General features: G+C 41.4%; 1 protein-coding gene and 1 long non-coding RNA gene across 3 annotated transcripts in view; one reads left to right on the plus strand and one right to left on the minus strand.

Annotated features, from left to right (window-relative positions):
* LOC137339460 (uncharacterized) overlaps positions 1-4,074 on the plus strand; it is a 48,202-nt gene extending 44,128 nt beyond the window's left edge. Inside the window, exons 6-7 of the long non-coding RNA XR_010966628.1 lie at positions 1,333-1,451; positions 3,764-4,074. This is a non-coding gene — a long non-coding RNA (uncharacterized lncRNA). The remainder of the gene's footprint in view (positions 1-1,332; positions 1,452-3,763) is intronic.
* The window catches only part of LOC137339433 (inactive ubiquitin thioesterase OTULINL-like), a 60,847-nt gene that overhangs the window by 20,122 nt on the left and 18,568 nt on the right, over positions 1-22,157 (minus strand). For both annotated transcript variants that reach the window (XM_068001897.1, XM_068001896.1), the window contains exons 2-6: positions 10,261-10,417; positions 8,904-8,926; positions 8,710-8,801; positions 3,872-4,021; positions 1,431-1,556 (exon numbers count right to left, since the gene is read on the minus strand). In XM_068001897.1, coding sequence (XP_067857998.1) covers positions 1,431-1,556; positions 3,872-4,021; positions 8,710-8,801; positions 8,904-8,926; positions 10,261-10,417 — 548 coding nt within the window. The remainder of the gene's footprint in view (positions 1-1,430; positions 1,557-3,871; positions 4,022-8,709; positions 8,802-8,903; positions 8,927-10,260; positions 10,418-22,157) is intronic.

The raw sequence follows: 22,157 nt of genomic DNA on the forward strand, positions 1-22,157 counted from the left end.
TAAGGGCAGCTACTCAGACTGGCAAAAGGTGGGAAGTGTTGTTCCACAGGGATCAGTGCTGGGACCCTGTTGTTCAGAATTTATATTAACGATTTGGACTCAGGAACCGGAAATACAATTTCAAAATTTGCGGATGACACCAAATCGGGGATGTAGTTAATATAAAGGAAGAATGAGTCATAATGCAAGAGGACATTAATAAACTTGCAGAATGGGCATGTAATTGGCAAATGAATTTCAATAAGTGTGAAGTGGTGCATTTTGGTAGGAAGAATAAGGAGGCCATATATTGCATGGATAAGAGTATAAGTGGGGTAGAGAAGCAAAGGGATCTAGGAGTACAGATAAACAAATCACGAAAAGTAGTGACAGGTTAATAGGCCATAAAAAAGGCAAACCAAGCACCGGGGTTCATTTCTAGAGGGATAGAATTGAAATAGCAGAGAAGTTATGTTAAACTGGTATAGAACCTTGGATCGACCACACAGGGAGTACTGTGCACAGTTCTGGTCTCCATATTATAAAGGCATTGGAGAGGGTGCAAAAAAGATTCACAAGGATGTTACCAGAACTCTTATCAGGAAAGGCTCTTTTCTCTAGAAAAGAGAAGACAGAGTTGTGACCTGATAGAGGTCTTTAACATAATGAAAGGTTTTGATAGGGTAGAGAGAGAAAATGTTTCCACTTTTGGGAGAGTCCAAAACTAGAGGACCTAAATATAAGATAGTCACTAATAAATCCAATAGGGAATTCAGGAGAAACTTCTTTACAGAAGAGTGGTAAGGACGTGGAACACGCCATCACAATAAGTGGTTGAGGCAAATAGCATAGATGCATTTAAGGGGAAGCCAGATAAGCACGAGGAGAAAGGAATAGAAGGATATAGCGATAGGGTTAGATGAAGTAGGCTCATGTGGAGGATAAACGCCGGCATTGACCAGTTGGACCGAATGGCCTGTTTCTGTGCTGTAGACTCATTGTAACGTGTTGAGCTTTTTAAAAAGTTATTAAATGGTTAGTTGTGATACAGTTTTATTCTCTTTGTGCCACAAATCTTTCCCAAGATGATGGATTGTAGACACACTCTCAAGTCTCTGCTATCTGCTAGTTTTGCAAAAGCAGTGCATGGTGACTGGCTCTCCTACCTTCCCTCCCTGAATCTAATTGCTGCCTGAAACCTTCCACAGCACCATGGCTAAAATCAGGAATTCAGTGTTTTGGGGAACATCACAGGAGATGTTTCACATTTTACACTAGTTACTGCATACAATTGTAATACTGCTATTTGTCTCAAGAACCAGATGTGCAATTATTCTTGTTATTCCATTTCAGATGCAGAACAAATTCTTTGCACAACAGTCCTCAAGAAGCCCACCAAATTTAGATCAGTCTGATTCTGACCAATCCTTATTTCCACACAAACACTTTACCTGCACTTTAAATAATTCCAGGTACTTGCGTAATTTTCCAAATACATTATTGCCAGTATATTTCTCAGGACCAAAACAAAACAGCTGTACCCAGTTGCAGCCTTGTGTAAATACTTTTTCAGGAATCTAGAAAAGAGGTTTAACAAAAAAGATCAAATAAAAATGAACGCTTTTCTTACCATCTTTATATTTCAACTACCAATTAAATATGTTCAGACAGTGTAGGAGCCATGATTAAAAGAAAATGTCAGTTTTCAAAACAGTTGCACAGAAAATTATTTTGCTATGCTTAGATCACAAACAGGACTTAATGGATCACACCTCCCAAATGTTTATAATATGTTACTTATCAGACAGGAACAAAAATGCATGCAGTGTTTAACCTCTGGTCTAAAAGGCCTCAGGTTCAAATCCCACTTGGGGGGGGCGGGGGGGGGCTGAAATTAATGCTACTTCAGTCACAAATTTCATGAAGTTCTTAATATAGAACAGATTTCCTGATCATGTTTAAAGCCACTTTTACCTTATTCTAGTACAGTCGACTGCCAACTCATAGGTCTCAGATCACCAATGACACTCGGGTGTAAACAACCTGACTTCCACACAGCCAATATTAGCAGAGACCGACTTTTTTTTTTGTGCATCAGAACAACCATCCTGTTGTCTTACAAAACATACTGAGCCAGTTCAGTGCATCAACATACTTGCATCACAAGACAAAGTAATAAATCAAGCATGTTGACACATGGGATTAGTTCAGCATCAAATTCCTTGGCCAACACCTTGATTTTACATGCAACTGCATCATGGTGGAACATTCCCAGGCACAGCTCTTGAACCAGCCTGACAGGCCTACACAGAGACCAGATAAGGTGGCTGTATAAATGCAGGAAGGCAGTGCACAGTAGGTTGCTCCCCTGTACCAATCTCCCTGAAGTACCTTTACAAACAACAGCAGCCCATTACAAATTAACATCTCAGTTTGTTAAACTAAAGCTGTTCGAGACATTTTTTCAACCCTTACTCAAGCTGATTTATTTTATCTAGTTTGTCTGAAATCAGCAAGAGTGCTTTAAATGTAATGAAAGGTCCATCTGGTCAGTCTCAGTAAGCCAGGTAAAAACTAGGGATATCTAGTTAAAACTCAAAAATGTTCTCCTTGGTAATTTTTTTAAAAAAAAGTTGTTGGCAGGTTCAACAATTTCTTTAGTAAGATCTTTAGTGTTAATAGAAAAACAAATCAGGCCAATAATCCATTGCTCAGTTTCAGGACCTGTGAGCAGGGAGTATCCACACTGACAGCCAGATTGATGTGAAACTCACTCATCTGGTGGTGGCAATGTGATCCTGACACATCTCTAAACCCAGCAGTGTTTGTGGTAAATTAGGTTCATTAGGTGTCCAGATAATAATAAATAATAATAATAAAAAAATCTTTGACTCTCCCATGGGATTTCAATTAAATCTGCTCCATTAATAGTGCTGGTGCCCTTAAAGCCCAGGAAGCACCAAGACTTCCTCCTTTTTTGGCTGTAGCCAATAATGTGGCCGAATTGAGCTTCCTTTGTTTTAATTAGGCCTGAAAGCAACCTTGGGTCCCGGCAGATTGCAATCCGCACTAATTGCTCCTGGATTGTGCTAGCTGAGGAAGGTTTCATCGTTAAACACATAGGTCCAAAACAAAACAGGACCCGATAACAGACCAAGGCAATCATGAAAAAGAATAGGTCTCATACTGTAATGATCATGCTCATTCATTTCAGTGGTACAAATTACTGGAAACCGCAAGCCTCCATTCAAAACAAACTTCCACCTTTCTTTCTTTCTGTTTCAATGACAAGCTATGATGGAAAGGGTTTTAGGATGGTTTGACTGCTCACACAAAGTTGAACTGTTGCACTCTCCTTAGATATTTCAACATACAAGGTGACCGCTTGGTCATTCGTATCTGTGCTAATGTAATATTAATGACAATAGAACAAGCCCCCTTTCTGGGCCACCACTGTCATGACATCACCAATAAACACTAGGGGGTTCTATACAAGATTGCTCACCCCAACACTCCTAAGTGACTCTTGGCTATGCATCATGCACCATATAATGTGTGCTAGCAACAGTTGAGATTCCCTAACCACTGTGCGTACTCTGAACATTTAGGCCCAATATTGCATTCTCTTCCCCTTCTTAGCAATAGGGACAGATGGAAGAGAAGAATAAAAAGACAACATTATTTGATACTTGGGGAACAGATATGAATTTGCACAACACAAACAGAAAATTTGGTGTATGCCAAACAAAAACTCAACGTTATATATATAATTTTTTTTGTGTAGAAAAAAAAGCGTGCATTTTGGAAACGGAGACAGCCCTTCAGTTTTTCAACGGATCGAGCTGCAACAGTTGTGCACTGGCCTGTGCATCCTTTGCAAACATCAAGTTACCTTGGTTACATCCTGATCCCTCATCCACGATGGAAGGGGTATACCCTGGCTGAGAATCTGAAATAAAACTGCCCTCAGTGCACAGTAGTTATCTCCTCTGATTTTTCGCATGCGTTTAATGTTGTGCGCCAAATAAATATCTTCGTAAGCCTGGAACACAAATGGGTTCATACAATAAATATTTTACAAGTCTACTTTAAATAGTTTCATCCCCATAACCAGTTACAATATTTGTATTTTTTATATTTAGCAGCAAGATGCACCACATTAGGATTGAAATAGCACACTGAATTTAACAGCACCATATCAATGTATAATATTTGCTATAATAAGGCACCTTGGAAAGGCTATTCAACTATAAACTTGTAATTTTATCTATATACAAGTTCTTGAGTTTCCTGTATTCTAGTCACATAACATGCAACTTAGTGTCAATTTATAATCATGATGCGAATGGATTATATACTATATAATTTTCAGTTGGTTTCTCCATAATCCACAGCACAATCATTATTTACCTTCCTGATTATCTTCACCTCTATATTTTGCATATGTAACATCACTGAACGTTGCTGTTAGTTTAATGTTAGAAAGCAATTGGTTTTATTAACAGCACATTCACACGTCATAATTTTAGCAATGGCGTGAAAGCAAAACCTTTCTGCACAGACACTAAACTTGGGAGATTATTAAGGCCCCAACTGACTCCCCAAAGCAGAGCAAGACTCCCTCCTTCAGGGATTCTTTCTCCCTCAGCTTTGTTACACTGTCAGATTGGGTCTTGACACTGGGTGGAGGCTGTATTTATACTATAAGTGCAGTGTCAGTGTGAAGCAAAACCCCTTCACACTGATATTACAGTTCTAGTGTAAATGCAACATAGGAGTGGTCAGTAGCAGTGCTAAACACTGATAAAAATTGGGCAACACGTGTTCTTTCCCATACACAACTTCATAGTTTTAAAAATATTTTAGCAACCAATAGCTTCATATTCATCTTGCTGGGTGGCTCTCCCAGTTCTGTTAGTCCACTTGGTGGAACATTTTGCAGAGGGGCAGAAAAGAGAGAAAAGCATACGATAGGCATTTCCTGCTGAAGTGTCAACACATTATTAAAATCAAGTGATAGCCACTGAGACTTTTGTGCTGCAGACCATACATATTATATGTCTATCTGCATGTGCTCCGGATCAACTTTTTGCATTATAAATTGCTGTGTCCACATTTATGAAAACCGTCTATGTAAACTTGTCACGCTATAATTACATCCTCCAGCCAGTAGTGGTAATGCAGCACCTCTGTGGCAGGAGCATGTAATTGCAGCATGACAAGTTTACAGAGGCCGTTTCTATTATGAATAGGTGCTGTACTACCTTTCATTTTCAAATTTGAATGGTTAGATACTGAAAATCTAGAAAGTCCCAAAAATTCTTTCCAGGACATAAAAAAAGGCTGTTCTGTTTAAACCAAAAAGTTTGTTAGAAAATCTCAGAGAAGGAACTGACAAATTTGAAACTTCTGAAAGACAGAAAAATCGTTTTGAATTTTTAAGAAAGTTTACAATAATTAGGCTCCCACAGCAGCAAGAAATTGTAAGAAAAGTAGCACTATTAAATAGTATTTACAAAGGATTAGCTTGGTTCTTAATAGTTGTAAATCTTATTATCTACTCAAGTGGTTAGGTTAAAAGTACCTACTGTAAATATATAGGGCTCGAATTTAGCAGGCCTGCGGGTTCCCAGCGGGTGGTCCTCCGGGAGCGTCGAAAACGCGGACGGCGAAATTAGTGGGTTGCCCAAGCGATCGTAGCAGGCAACCCACTAATAGGAATCAATTACCTGCTCCTCCGGGGTCCACGGCGCTGGCCTGCGCGTCGGTCGGGCTGCGCATGCGCAGTACGATCTGTCAGCTGGAGGCTCTCTAGTTAAAGGGGCAGTCCTCCACTGACAGATGCTGCAACCAATGGAACAAATTGCAGCATGGAACAGCCCAGGGGGAAGGCTGCTCCCAGTTTAATGATACCTCACCCCAGGTATCATCAGATGGGGTGAAGAGGAGGGGGAGGACACAGATCTTCCCCCTGGCGGGCGGGAGAAAGCGGCCTGCCTCTGCCACCAAGAAGGCCTGGCTCGAGGTGGCAGAGGGGGTCACCTGCGCCACCAACATATGGCCCACCTGCATACAGTGCAGGAGGCGCTGCAATGACCGCAGTAGGTCAGCCGCAGAGAGAACATGAAGTCTTTCCCCTACACTCCGTCTGCCACAACACTGCCCCCACCCCACATCTCCTTCGGCACCGCCAACACTATTCTGTCACATCACCCTTCATACCCACTCAAACCCCATCCTCATCTTACCTCCACCTACTCACCTCGCCAGTACTCATCCTGCCATTAACACGCAACCCAATCCTCATACAATCTCATTGCTCCATCCCATACTCACCCTCCCGTGCATCTCCCTCACGGCCAGCCTCACTCAACCTGCCACCACCTGTGCTGCAGCCACAGGGCATGCATCACATATGTGCAGTAGGCAGCGTAAGGCAAACGTGTCGTCAGCATGAAGGGGATGCACAAGGGTGTCTGAGGGTTTGTCATGGGTGTTACCTATATTGAATTTCAGAGCAACAAACAGCACACATTATATTGACACCACCACTGCCATGTCTCCGCGAATCCTGTCCGTTGTGTCCAATAATGGCCGCTCCTGGGTATCACTATGAGGACCCACCACTGATGCCACCCATCGTGTTACTGCAGAGTAGGTGCAGGTGTATTTGCAGGGCTCGTCCGCGCAGACGACTGAGAGACATCGGCGGTGTAGCCGGCTGCACCCTGGAAGGATGCGGAGGAGAAGGTGTGGAGGGCAGTGGTGACTTTGACAGCGACAGGTAAGCAGTTGGTGCTGGGGCCAGCCAGGAGCAGCTCGGCATGAAAGAGGCTGCAGATCTCCACGACTACATGTCGAGCGAATCTGCGCCTCCCTGTGCACTGCTGCTCGGAGAGGTCCGGGGAGCTGCGCCTCGGTCTGTGGACCCTGTGGCGAGGGTAGTGCCCTCTGCGATGCGTCTCTCTCTGCGGTAGCCCTCCCTCCTGCTGTGCAGGTGGGCGTGCAACAACACCGTGTTGGGGGGATCCACGTCTCTGCGGCGGACGGCGTGGACTGCAAGGCTGCTGGGGCTGGTCATGCTCTTCATCCTCCGAGGGTGTCCACACACCACCCATCTGGCAGGTGTTGGTCTGAGGGGTTGTGCAGGGTAGGTGGGTGGTTCCTCGGACTAGGGCTGCGGTTTCGTGTCGGTCTGTCCTCTGGCTTGGCGGGGGGTGGTGGAGGGCAGGGGTTGCCCTATGTGACGCGGTGGCCTCCTGCGTGGGTGAGGGCTCTCCCCCGTGGAGCGCACCTTGGCACCTGCCACAGGCTGCTGGCTGCAACACGCCTGGTTGAGGAGGGACTGTTTCCCCCAGTGTGGGAAACTCACTGCCTTGAACCGAAAATCCCACACTTCCTCTTTTGACAGCTGCTTCAGCTCATTAACTGACCACAACGAGCAAGGTAAATACTCTCAAGTGGAACCCCGCTAGCTTTAATTGCCTGCGGGATTCCCACCAGCGGGGCTTACGCGCGCAGCCCCGCACGTCAGCGCGGTACCCGGAAGTGGCCGGGATTTCGTCGCGATCCGGTCACGTGACCGGATATCGGGATTTTCGGGGCCACCCCGCTGGGAACCCGCCGGAAACACGATCCCAAAATCGAGCCCATAGTATCACTATTAATTATGTACTTGTACATCTTTTGTAAAATAAAATAGGCTTGATATTTTAAAACAAATTCTGATGTGATGCTTTGCTACTTTTGAAGATTGGAATGGGTTGTTAAATGGCTGCAAAGGCGGAGGTCAGAAGTTAAAAGCAATTCCAAACTGGGTTTGCTGTTTTGTTCCCCAGACACTTTACTGAAAGCTTACCTAGCTCTCAAGGCTAGGATAGATACTCTTGAAGGCATGCAGAGTAGGGACTCACTCATAAGAGTGATCCAAGATGGAGGCAAAATAATCTAGATAAGATTAGAAAAGACCCCAAAATATAACATATGTACCTTTTAAATATATTAAAACATGTTTGTTGAATAGGCTTTTCTGTTGAAAATCTACTCATCAGGTTTTTAAAATATTTTGAAAAGTGTGTTTAGATCAGACTTGGATCTTGGTAGTTGTAAATAAAATGTTGAAAGAAACATTTCCTTTTTAGTAAAATCTCAGTGGCGAACCACTGTTATAAAATATTGGAGCCTGAGCAGCAGCCAATGCATCAACCGTTTCACTACAATGATATTTTCATATTTCAACCAAGTCACCATCAGCAGTATCGCACCTCAACTATTGCCAACCAACCCTTCCAAAAGGAAAAAGAATTGTCTGTCCACTCCATGTTTTCCTTGACAAAGGACTAACGGAGGTTTAAGCTACTAGCCAAGTAAGAGAAATTTATCGTACAAGTATTATGTAGAGGGTAGTGCAACGTTCCTTGTTGGTATTAATCCACTCTGCAAGAGGAGTTCTCAATCTCAGCTGAGCTATCTAGGGGCAGTGCTGAGTGGATGAAGAAAACTAAACAGTATAGAATTTGGAAAATAGAACTGAGAATTAATTGCTAAGTGACATTGTAGCTATGGAGTTGTGCACAGTACAGCAACATCTCAGTCGCAGATTATGTTGCAACCACCCATTTACATTGTTTCAGGGAGGCAAATACAGTCTAAACACACTTATTGTATTATTCCAAAAGACCGCATTTTAGAATAGGGGTCTCAAATGGTCATAATATGCAGTATTATTACCCTTCTCATCGTCTCAGCTTGCTTGGTATCTCCCTTCCATTCGATGTTTCCATATTGAAAAAGGTCAGTTAATGGACCAATAGCAATTTTTTCTGAACCAAAACAAGGCACAAAAATATTATTCCACTGCTTAATCTTTGGAATAAAATCATTGTAAAAATTCAAAAATATGTGATTTAGAAAAAAAAACTTACTTTTGTTTCTTATCCTAAACGGCCTGTAATGGTAAAATAAGAAAAAAAAGAGAAATCAAGCACTAATAGTTGGTTTACTCTTCAAAAAGGTGCTTACAAAACACAAAATAGTCACCATTATTTCAGTTCAATTCAAGCATATAGTGCAAAAACAAGGCACCCATGAGCTCCAGGGTGGACGAACAAGGAATCATGCTCGCAATTCCTTATATGGGAAGAGTCCGATCTCTGATATGAAGTGTAAGCCAGGCGCATCCTGAACGAAGGGGAGCCACCCTACCATAGAGGCTGGTTCAAGAACTATAGGCCTTTCTGGCCTCTCCACTGAGGCATAGTGCATTGCATGGAGAGCTTTACAAATACAGAATTCCAAAATCCATAATATCCAGTTAGCCATTAGTATACAGGCTGGTCAACAATATTTTGGTGCAGTGTATTAGTGAGCACTGTTGCCAGGAAAGCTGGCTTTCAATACTGCACATCACCAACCGGCGTTCCAATTGAATTCTTTTCAAAAACAGGGATATTTGCAACATAGAAAACTTTTCCCCAAATCCATGAGAACGTACAGAAGAGTAGTCACTTTACTGCTGATATATTTAATCTTATTAGTCTATCAAAAGTAGTCTATGACAATTACTGTAAAAACTACTGTCCTGCAAATATAAATATAATTCTTTGTTGAAAAAGCTTTTAAAAATCCTAGAATTTAATCTGATAAAATCAGCATCTGATTGATGAATCAATCTATTAATCAAAGCTGGATTATGGTTTTGTGATAAAATTATAGTGTAAATCCTGCCCATATGTCTAACATCAGCACAAACGATTATTCGTTTTCCAGATAGCCATTTGGGGTGTAACTTGAAGACAAAGTACTGTTCTTAAACTTTTCTTCCCCTCTAGATACTGGTGCCCATGGTTGGTATGTATTTTCCTGAAGGTAGAACTAAGTTTAAGGACACAAACTTACTCAAGTTACTGTTGGTGATAAAAACTTATTGTGCTGTTTTCTCGCTGTTGCCACCTGCCGTTGTAACTGGGGGGGGGTCGGCATGATTTCAGGCAGGGACCTGTTGTGTTGGTTTTGAGAACAAAAGAGGCATACAGAGCAGCGGCTAGCTACACATCAATGGCTTTCAGGAGCTGACAGTAGAGGGGTACCAGGCTAGTCTGAGAAGAGTGCTCCTGAAAAAGGTACAGCTAGCTAACCCCACCTGGAAGGGAGGGAAGAGAGAAAAAAAAATGAAGGAGAAAGAGAGCAAGAAGAAAGACAAAGAGTAACAGGAAAAAGCATTTACCTAGAACACAGCAGTTATATATGTGTAGTAACAGTAGATAAAATCAGTGCACTTACCATTTTAGAAGATATCTTACCCATGTGTAAGGGGTTCTGATAAACCACGAACTCAACAATATTGCTACTATTCCAACAATGACTGGACTCTGAAGTTTTTTCCAGGTACAGCCAATGATCCAGGAGACTGTTTGTCTCAAGGGATGTATTTTTTCCTCTGCAATGAGAAAAATAACCAACTTTAGGAGGCCTTCCCTTTATACTCAGCAAAAAGGAACAAAATCATAGTGCAAAGGTTTCAGGTTCACTAATTTCAAAACAATTTTGATCTGAAGGAGGAAGTAAGAGAAAGAAAATTAACTTGCATCTATATCGCACCTTTCATATCCTCCACATGTCCCAAAGCGTTCTACAAGCCATTGAATTACTTTTGAAGAATAATCACTGTTGCTATGTAGGCAAATGTGGCAGTTAATTTGCTCGTAAAGCCCCACAAACAGCAATGAGATAAATGGCCAGGTTATGTGTTTTCTGGTGAGGTTGGTTGAAAGATAAATGTTGGCCAGAAGAACTCTGCTGCTCCTCTTTGAATAACACCATGGGGTGTTTTACATTCACCTAAGCAGGCAGTCAGGGCCTCAGTTTAACATCTCATCTGAAAGACAGCACCTCCGACAATGCAGCTCTCCCTCGCTGAAATGTCAGTTTGATTAGATGCTGAAGTCCTAAAGCACGTCTTGAAACCATAATCTTCTAATTTGGAGGTGGGAGTAACACTTTTTTATTCTGCAATTTGAGAAAACTAAGTGAAGAGCCAAGACACTTACTCCAGGACACCACCAAGTTAAAAGGCGGAGGATAGAATATGATGGTAAAACAAGAATCAATCGGGAAATAGGCTCACTTTAATTGTTTGAACAAAATGTTCTCTTTTAGAGGCATACAGACTCAAAGTAGCATGGTACTAGATCCATCAACAAGCAACAATGGCTATTCAAGGCAACTTTTTTGAAGTGGCCAAATGGAAATTTCTTCAAGCCTCCCTGAGCATTCTCTGCAGGTAATTATGCACATCACAAACCAATTGTTAGTCTTTTTGAGTCATTACACTCAGAACAAATATTGCAAGATAGGAGCGCCCAAGCTTATTGTCTTCAAGGGACACATAGGTGCATACCATGGAAGACACATACAAAGTTCCCAGTAATTTGCATCTATCTCAAGCTGATGCTACAACAGGTGTTGTGATTTAGGACTTATCGAGCAATGAGGCACCAGTGCCAAGAACAGCCATTTCTAAACATCCAGGCGCACAGTATTCAAACAGGACATTGAGTAAGAAATACAAATATCATTAAAGAGAGTTGCTGGGCTTCGAAGGCAGAATTGCAAGATTTCGGGGTCTGCGTATGGCCCTTAGACCCCTGTTGTAAAAATCAAATAAGCAAGTGCCTCGAGTATGATATTTGAGATAAAGCCTTTCTGACAGCCACCCAGTGAAAATCATGCTTCACTTCATAAACACACACAGCTATCCAAAAGGAGGAAATCATAACATCCTGTGACAAGGTAATTAATCCTGCAGATGAGACCAAATTGTGGTAGAGTCAGGACCTTACAAGACTAAAATAGATTGCAAAAGGATGTGGGACAACTGGAGAAGATGGCCCAAGATTTTAAAACAACTCAATATAGATACACAGAATATAGTATAAGTGGGTATAGTTTAGAGGGAGGGGAACTTGGGACAGATCACTGACCACTCCCGTAAAGTTCAAACAGTGTCAGGAGGCTGTGGCCAAAGTGAACAGGGTCTGAGCTGTAATGATGTGGGTGAATGCAGTCCCAGTTTCCTCTTTCCAAATGCTTTTTTGTCGACTGTCCATCTAAGCAGTCAGTTTAAGAGCTAACTACCAGAATCTAATGGAGTGGAACTGTCCTACTTCATTGGACAATCAATAGGGAGTTAGCTTGTTCTATAAACTATTCTGTGGCAAACACAAGTGCTTACTTTTCCTCTAGTAGATGTTATATATGGCTGCTTACACTAGGCAGAAGTGTATAAACATGGACATATCACTCAAGATCACAAGATAGGATTGTATCTTAGTGAGGGGACTTCAGGTCAATTCTTCCAGAATACTGTCCCTACTGCTGCACCATTGTTAGAGAATAGGGCCCCTTCCTTCCTAATTTGGCCATTTCCTCTTGAAATGGAACAAACTGTTCTAACCACAATGGAACTGCACTCAGAATGAGCCAGATGCTATGGAAATAAAACAAAGGACAGCTTACTTAGAGAAGTGGTGAATTTAATAATGAGGTGGCATTGCAAGATATATAGGACATAGCTGCGAATTGGAAGGGAATATAAATTAAATGCTAGAGGCAGACTGAGCTGAGAAGCCGATGAACCCTCAGCAGCATATAAACCCCTGGGCAGATGAAACCTTAGCCAATGATCTGCAACCGCTTGCTTGGCAGATAGTAGACTGATTGTGGACGAGCTTATATATTTTTTTGGCTATATTGCTGTTGTGTACGTAAATTGTTCTGTTATATGCCTGCCTTTTGCTGAATTAAGATTTATGTATGTAGAGAAATCTGATGCTAAATAAACAATTAATTATTTAGACTAATCTATTTATTGGTTTGGTTAATCATACTCGAGCCTAAGGTACAAATCCCTCTCCCTGGCTAGTGAACTGCAGTCGGTTTTGCCAGAGATAGCTGTCAGTCAAGAGGTACTTGAGATAGAAGTTCTCAGGTCCCAACCCTATCTATCGTGGCAGTACTGCCCGAACTGTACCGAAAACAAACTAGGACCACAACGTTAGGGTTATAATACATTGGTAAAACCTCATTTGGACTGGCGACTTAAGCCTCTAAGATGGCAATTTAGTAAGTAAAATATTTTATTTCACAATATGTTAACAATTTAAAGAGGGATATATAAGCTTGTCTAACACCAGATTTAAGATCCCATGCCCTGACCGATAGCAAGTAAAAATTTGTGGAATTTACTTCCTTCCTTTCTCCTCTTCACTGTCTTCCTCCCCCACCACCCACCCCCCCCAACCAACTGATAAATTGGAACACTAAAAAAAAGTGGATGCTATATGAACACTAATAGAACTAGGTTTTAGTTCCCTGTTTGAGTACTGTATCGTGAAGACTCAAAATTGAACGAAACTTCCTAATTACCAAGATTCAAATAGTTATGAAAATACCTTCACAAAGTGGGGGCTGCATGTTGCATTGAGTTCATTTATTGCTCTTTCACTTTTAACAACAGGACTCAAATGCAGCCCAGGTGCATGGGATGAATAGTCCATGTAAGATGTGTTTGGAGTAAAGTCAATACATTCGAGGTCATCTCAACACAGTTCCAGTTAGGTGCAAGTCCATAGGCCAACATTAAACACAGACTTAGTTCTAAACGAGACATGTTATTCAGACAGAAGGTACCCTTTGGCTATTTCCGGGCAACTGTTTCTACATCCTGCTCGTCCTGCTTGCATCTTACTTTTTCTTCCTCTCAGCATCTGCATAACAAAAAGAAGCCCCACACATCTGAACTCTCCTTCATAGGAGATGCTCACTAACTCTCGCTCTGGTATAATTCTGGTGAATCTGTGCACCCCGAAGGCCAATGTATCTTTCCTAATGTTTGGTGCCCAAAATTGAATGTAGTACTCCAGGTGGGGTTTGACCAAGGCTCTGTACAACAATCTCACTTTTGATTTTCAACACCCTTGAGATAAAGGCCAATATTCCATTAGCCTTTTTGATTACTTTTTGTACCTGTCTACTAGTTTTTAGTGATTTGTGTACACTGACATCTAAATCCTTTTGCTCCTTCACAGTACCTAGTCTCTCACCATTAAGAAAATATTTAAATTTGTCTTTCTAGGATCCAAAGTGGATGATCTCACTTTTCCCCACATTGAACTCTGTCTGCCATAGTTTTGTCCACTCACTTAGTCTGTCTATGTCGCTTTGTAACTTCTTGCACCCGTCTATACAACCTTCTGTGCATCCTAACTCAGTGTCATCTGCAAACTTGGATATATAACTCTATTCCTTCATCCAAGTCTATCTATATATATGAAAAGCTGAAGCCCCAGTACACTTTCCTGGGGACCACTAGTCACATCCTGCCAATCAGAGAAAGTTCCTTTTATCCCTACTCTGTCTCCCACCTCACAATCAATTACTAACCCATGTCACAAGGTTACCTCTAATTCCATGTGCTCTCATTTTTGCTAATAATAGTGTAGAACCTTATCTAATGCCTTCTGGAAGTCCATATAGACAACATCCATAGACACTACCCTATCAACAACGCTAGTAAACGCCTTGAAAATTCAACTAGATTAGTCAGACATGACCTGCCATTCACAAATCCATGCTTAATCCATTTGATTAGCTGACACTTGTTCATGTGCTCAATCATTCTGTCTCTGATTCCAGTAACTTCCCCACAACTGATGTTAAACTGACTTGCTTTCTCTCTCCCTTCTGAAATAATGGAGTGACATTTGCAATTTGCTCTCAACATTTGCCAGTACAGTATTCCATGAATTATTCAGGGATGAATTTTTTTTAAAAAACATGTCATTGTTTTTGGACGACCTTCTAGAACAGAACCCAAGGTCTCTAGCTGCAACCACTGCTTACTTATCTTTGCAAAAAGCTGCCATTGCTTCTAACTCCCACACAACTAATAAAAAGAGAAGAATCCCGACTCCATCAGGTGTCCAGGAAGAAACTGTAAAATAAGTCAACTGACCTTTAACTTGCCTCTGGACTACTTACACAAAATGGTAACACTAAAATTCACCCAGCTACCTTCTGTTGGGTCACTGTTTTCTATGATGCAAAAATCCAAGATAAACCAAACAGTTGTCAAGGCTTGTGAAACTGTTCCGTACATTAACATGAAAATACCAAAGTTATATAAGTATCTAAACACTGAATGGTCTATTCCTGTACCTATGAACAAACAAGTCCCCAAGAACAATGAACTGATCTACAGAAAAACCTTTTGTTGGGGAGTTCAGAAATATGCCCCTGGGGATGTTAGGACCAATCACGGCTCCAGATCAGCTAGTCGAACAGATAGAAGATACTGCAACCTGAGATACACTGCCACCACAGATAAGGCACTTCACGAAAACTCGATGTGCTGAGAAGAGACCAAGAAGCAGTTGGTTGTGCTGAATTGGAGTAATTTTCAACAATAATCCCAATTTTAATGTGCAAGTCGCAGTAAACATTATAGGGGAACAGGGCAAGCATGATAACTTTCATATATCTCTGCAAAACGTCCATATCCCAGAGGAAGGCTAGTATAATGAATCCTGGAAAAATGTTTGTCTGGGGTCTGCATGAAATTTAGACAACAGGTTATATTTTAGGGTAGAAGCCTCAGGAGACCACATTGGAAGCTTAATCTACCCACAACTTAAAGGCTTCTGTATATAATTAAGGTTTAATTCTAGGAAACCTTATGCTGGCATACCTTCCTAATTTTTTCCATACTTGGGACGTTCCCTTTCTATTTGTAAATGCCTATATACCTACATTACATTACAACAGTGACTACACTTCAAAAGTACTTAATTGATTGAGTGTCAGCTGTGGCTCAGTAGGTTGCACTCTCGCCTCTGACGTAGAAGGTTGTGGATTCAAATCCCACTCGAGACTTTAGGACAAAAGCTGACGCTCCAACGCAGTACTGAGGGAGTACTGCATTGTGGGAGGTGCTGTCTTTCAGATGAGACGTTAAACCGAGGCCCCATTTGCTCCCACAGCACTATTTAGAAGAGGAGCAGGGGCGTTATCCCCGGTGTCCTGGTCAATATTTAGCCCTCAACCAACATCACTAAAACAGATTATCTGGTCATTATCAAATTGCTGTTTGTGGGAGCTTGCTGTGCACAAATTGGCTGCCGCATTTCCTACATTACTTCAAAAATACTTCATTGGCTGTAAAACGCTTTGGGACGTCCTGAGGTCGTGAAAAGCACTTTAGAAATGCAAGTCTTTCTATTTTCACCGGGGGGTGGGGGGTGGGCAGGCAGTGATGGGGTATACATCTATTTATTGTGCCTCAGCTGGTTCCATGGGAACCAAGCTGGCAGAGCTGGGCGTCACCAGACTCAGCACAAATATCTGGCTAGAGACTTTCCTGAGATTCTCACTAGCAACCAGCATAGAAGTCTCCTTCATACTATTGAACCTTCAGTGCAATTTAGTACTAGTACCTCTGTGCCAGGCAGTAGCACTCTGAGATGGGTGCCAAGTGATGTTGACTTGATGCTGGGTGAAATTAACTTCAGGCCAGTGTTGAATGGTGCCAGTTTTGACCTGGTATCAGATGGATGGTGCCAATTTGGACCCTGTGCCTAATCTCTTTAGTTTATCCTCAGTACCCATGGATACAGAGGCACTTCTGGTGCCAGATGTTGCAGGTAAGATACCCATGGCGTTCGATGATAACGAGGGCTCTGCACCAGTAGACCCCTAGCAAAGCCAGTCTTTCCCTCCAATCCTTTCTTTGTAGTGCTAATTTTTCTTACCCTTTTTACAGTTTTCTAGTTTATCGTGCTGCTTGCAGGTCAGGTGGAGTGCTCTGCTCTTGCAGGTACAATTAGAGATCCCGAGACAGGTAGTGCAATTATTGGTGTCATGATCTGACAGATATTTGACACACATTTCATAACCGGCGGCTACTGAGAATGGGCTATTACAATCTTTACATTGCTTGAAATCACCCATTCAAAAGTAAATTAGAAATCAGAGGTCAGAAGAGTTCCACTCCCCCCCACCGCCATCCCCCTCCACCATGTATTTTCCACTTCTCTCTTTTCCTTTTTAAAGCAGGCTAAGCAGAATTTTCAGTTGAAACAAGGGAGAAAGCTGACACTAATTCTTTCTTGTAGTCAGGTCCAAGAGTTGATGGAGTGAATGAACAATGCTAGGAGCAGCAAATTCAATGCTGAAGCTGGGGAAAAGTGAACTGACGCATGGGAGTGGTGCCTGCTTCATAAGGAGTGGGAGGAACAGCAAGCCACGTGTCAGCACTGGTGCAGATTACGTTTTGATGTTTTTCCGTGCCAAGCAGAAACAAATTGGAAGACAGCCAGGCTCCTACAGTATGTGGAATGGTGAAAAAAGGGTCATGCAATAACTCCAATCCCTTGGAGTAGAAAAAAGGCAAGAGTTCTGTGAAAGCTTCCATCATGATATGATTTGTTTGGATTTATTGCATGTCCCCCATTACACACAAATTAAAACCTAAAAAAAAGCAGGTAATGTTAGAGTCTTCAGATACTGTAACTCCATTACATAAAAGCTTTCGTTACAATGATTAAAGAATTACACTTACCATACATAGAAACATAGAAAATAGGAGCAGGAGTAGGCCATTCGGCCCTTCAAGCCTGCTCTGCCATTCAACATCATGGTTGATCCTCTATCTCAATACCATATTCCCGCTCTTTCCCCATACCCCTTGATGCCTTTTGTGTCTAGAAATCTATCTATCTCCTTCTTAAATATATTCAGTGACTTGGCCTCCACAGCCTTCTGTGGTAGAGAATTCGACATGTTCACCACCCTCAGTGAAGAAATTTCTTCTCATCTCAGTCCTAAATGTCCTACCCCGTCTCCTGAGACTGTGACCCCTCGTTCTAGACCCCTCAGCCAGGGGAAACATCCTCCCTGCATCCAGTCTGTCTAACCCTGTCAGAATTTTACATGTCTCAATGAGATCCCCTCTCATTCTTCTAAACTCTAGTAAATACAGGCCAAGTCGACCCAATCTCTCCTCATACGACAGTCCTGCCATCCCAAGAATCAGTCTGGTGAACCTTCGCTGCACTCAGTCTATGGCAAGTATATCCTTTCTTAGGTCAGGAGACCAAAACTGCACACAATACTCCAGGTGTAGTCTCACCAAGGCCTTCTATAACTGCAGTAAGATATCCTTGCTCCTGTACTCAAATCCTCTTGCAATGAAGGCCAACATACCATTTGCCTTCCTAACTGCTTGCTGCACCTGCATGTTTGCTTTCAGTGACTGGTGTACAAGGACACCCAGGTCCCTTTGTACATCAACATTCCCCAATCGATCACCATTTAAATAATACTCTGCCTTTCTATTTTTCCTTCCGAAGTGGATAACTTCACATTTATCCACATTATACTGCATCTGCCATGTATTTGCCCACTCACTCAACTTGTCTAAATCGCCTTGAAGCCTCTTTGCATCCTCCTCACAACTCACTATCCCACCTAGTTCTGTGTCGTCAGCAAACTTGGAAATATTACATTTGGTTCCATCATCCAAATCATTGATATATATTGTGAATAGCTGGGGCCCAAGCACTGATCCCTGCGGTACCCCACTAGTCACTGCCTGCCACCCCGAAAAAGACCCATTTATTCCTACTCTCTGTTTCTTGTCTGTTAACCAATTTTCAATCCATGCCAGTATATTACCCCCAATCCCATGTGCTTTAATTTTGCACACTAACCTCTTATGTGGGACTTCATCAAAGGCCTTCTGAAAATCCAAATAAACCATATCCACTGGTTCTCCCTTATCTATTCTACCCGTTACATCCTCAAAAAACTCCAATAGGTTTGTCAAACATGATTTCCCTTTCATAAATCCATGTTGACATTCGTTTTAACTTTAGTATGATTGCCTTTGACTTTCCATTCTTTAAAAATGTGTTGATAGGTATCAATTTTGTTTGGGGTTGGGAGAAAAAAAACAGGGCGAGTGGGAAAATTATGCTGATAGTGCTGAACGTAATGAATTATAACTTTCCAAAATACGCAAGTGAGTGGACCAATGGCAGATTAAATTTAATACAGACAAGTGTAAATTATTGCACATTGGAAGAAACAATAGGCAACACACATACTCCATGAACGGTTTTAAAATAATTAAGGATGAACTTTTAGTAGAATCGATACCCAACAGGTCCCATCTCTGCAGAGTAGCAATTAACAAATCAAATGAAATGTTGAACTATATAGCCAAGACAGTAAAGTCTTGGAAATTCATGCACAAACTGTATAGTGCTCTGGTCAGACTACACCTAAATACCATATCCAGTTTTGGTTACTGAGGCACATTCAACCCTGGAGGCAATTCAGAGGAGAGTCATGTGACTAATCTCTAGCAATAGAAGTTTGAGTTACGAGGGAAGACTGGAGAAACTTGAGGTTTTTTTTAAGGCTTGAGAGGAAGCATCTGAAAAGATAATCTTATTGGGATGTATGAAAAAGATACACAAAAAAAAGTTATGAAGGATAGTTTCAAAGGAAAATAGTTGTGATTCAAAGCAAACGTTGCTGTTTTCAATGGCTTCAAACTGAACATTGCCTGTACGAGTCACAGGTTCCCATTAATAAAAGGTAAACTTAGTGTTGATGATACGACTTTTTCCATCCAAAGATTGATCAACACACGGAATGGACTTCTGGGTAGAACAGCAGAGGTGAAAACCCTGAAAGCACCCAACCAATTGGGATGGGAGGACTGTATAACCTTTCTGGATGGATGAGCTAAGATGCATGGAATAACCTTTTTCTTCTGTGTCTATCTTAACAAATCAAAATACACGTTTTGAGTTCAGTCAGGATAATACATTGCCACTCCAATGTGCTGCACTACCAAATGCTAGATTGTAGAATCGTGCACACAATCACTCTCCACACAGTAGGATCCCAATCTCAGCTGTACCACGAGTAACAATTTACTAAGCAGGTGCTAGGTGATTAAATCAATAGAATCAATAAAATGGAGGCAGGCAGGCAAGGTGAAAATGTCATTCATACACAGCCTAGCAGCCAACTCAATAGTCACATTGGCAAAGGCTTGGAAGAAGCCACATAACCACTTTTACCCAGAGCCAGGCATAATGACCAAAACAAATGGAGAAAAAGATAATTTAATAAACTATGATTTTTTTAACCTTGAATGTCTTAACACTTATCTCAACCTGGTGAATTTATTACAGTCTAGAATACATTTGTTAAAAATCTTGTAAAGAAACAGAATTATGTATATGTTATTTACAATCTTACTGAAGCTTTCCAGTTGTAGTTGTGACTGCTAAGTTTTGCCAATGACTGCATGTCATATGACACAAGGAAGTTTGCATTATGCCCCTGTATCTAAGTTATAAAAGAACATGAGATTTTTTTTCTTCCTCTTGTTCCCCCCAATAACTTTCTTTCCATCCTCACCTAAAAAGGTACTGATTCCTTTCTATGACTCCTCAGGCACCAGCCATCCTCTGGTACCTCTCAAATGGCTATTTTTCTTGTGTGTGCCTAGACATTGAGCATTAGCAGGCTATTTGCCCAGCGCAGACTCAATGAGCCGAATGACCTCCTTCTGTGCTGTAACCTTTCTATGATTTAACTGTAGGATCATCACAACCAAGGCCAGTCCAGTCCTTAATGACATACAAATACTTCATCAGGGATCACTACAAAGCGATCAGCAGCAGGAACCCTGGCTAACACTTCCCTCCTGAACTCAGGGATACTCAATCTACTGCTCCAGCTGAAAGAAGCTAACTCAGTACAGATCAAGGATTGAACCTGGGACTTTCTTGGACTGTGTGGCTCAGTCACTCAATGCATTAGCCAGCTGAGTCATCAGGGAAGAGCTTTTAACTGGGAAACAATGTAATCTGATTTACAAACAATCCCAAATTGTGTTGCCAAACTCTTACTTATACAAAGTCATCCAAATTTTGCTGTAGGACCTGGACTCCTGTTTATGAATTTAATTCATGAATTAATGTCTGAAAATACCATATAACATCTGGAAAATAAATGCCTCCAAAGGCCGTTGGAGAGCAATATTTGCTTTGAATTACATTTTCCTTCCTTTGAGATAACTGTCATTTTCTGTAACCTTTTTGCTCCATGCTGTATCAGCATCAATGGATTTAAAAATAGAAACCCACAGCATTGACCTTCATTATTCATGACCTCACTTGAGACACCAATTTAGGCAATTTAAATCAGATCATGCAAATATTGACTGCTAAACGAGACTAATGACAAAATAAATGTAGATAGGCAGCCTTGCTAAATTTTCCTTCGTCCTCCACCACCCTTGAAGCATTTCACTATCATTCAGCTGAACAGCCAACACCCAGTGAAACAAGCCTCCAGATGACAATCATATTGCAATGACAAGGGCTGGCATTCAAATCCTCTTTATAGTGGCAAAAATGAGCTTTATATTAAAAAAATCTGATTCAACTCCTGCATGCTACTGAATTAATTTCTGGTCCATAAAATCAGCCAACATTGACAGCTTCATACCAAGAGTACTTTTAAGGCATGCAGAGTTCAGCCAACATAAACCAATGACTAGAGACTCCACTCCTAGATCCCTAGCACCATAACATGGTGTCCTAATGCCAACTGCACTTTCACCATTCCCCAAAGATAGGTTGTAAATTAAGTTATGGCTCCAGGTTTCAACATAAAAAGGAGTCTATAAAGGCAGCATGGTCAGGCAGGGGTTTCTTCCCATTAAATTCCCAACCTCAGCCACTGCTGTAGAGGAACGTTAAATGGAGGTCATAATGGAAGACACAACGAAAGTAACTCAAATGTCAAAATGAATTCCTAAAAACTCCAGCTGTGTCCATTGCCTAAAATATATAGTGAGGGACTTGAAGCTAAGCTTATTCTTCTGTATGATTTTTGGTACAGTAAACATGAATTACCTCCTTAAACATCAAAAAATGACAGCATAAATTTTCTAGCATGTCTCATAACCTCGGAAGGAATATACATATAACAGAAAATCAATCTCTGATGCATCTCATTTACCTTCCAAATATTCATTTTAATTCTGTTCTATAGTTTCATCAAACACTCCAAGAACTTTTCATTCCATTACATATTAC

The sequence above is a fragment of the Heptranchias perlo genome, chromosome 2 (assembly GCF_035084215.1).
Source record: "Heptranchias perlo isolate sHepPer1 chromosome 2, sHepPer1.hap1, whole genome shotgun sequence".
NCBI lineage: Eukaryota > Metazoa > Chordata > Chondrichthyes > Hexanchiformes > Hexanchidae > Heptranchias > Heptranchias perlo.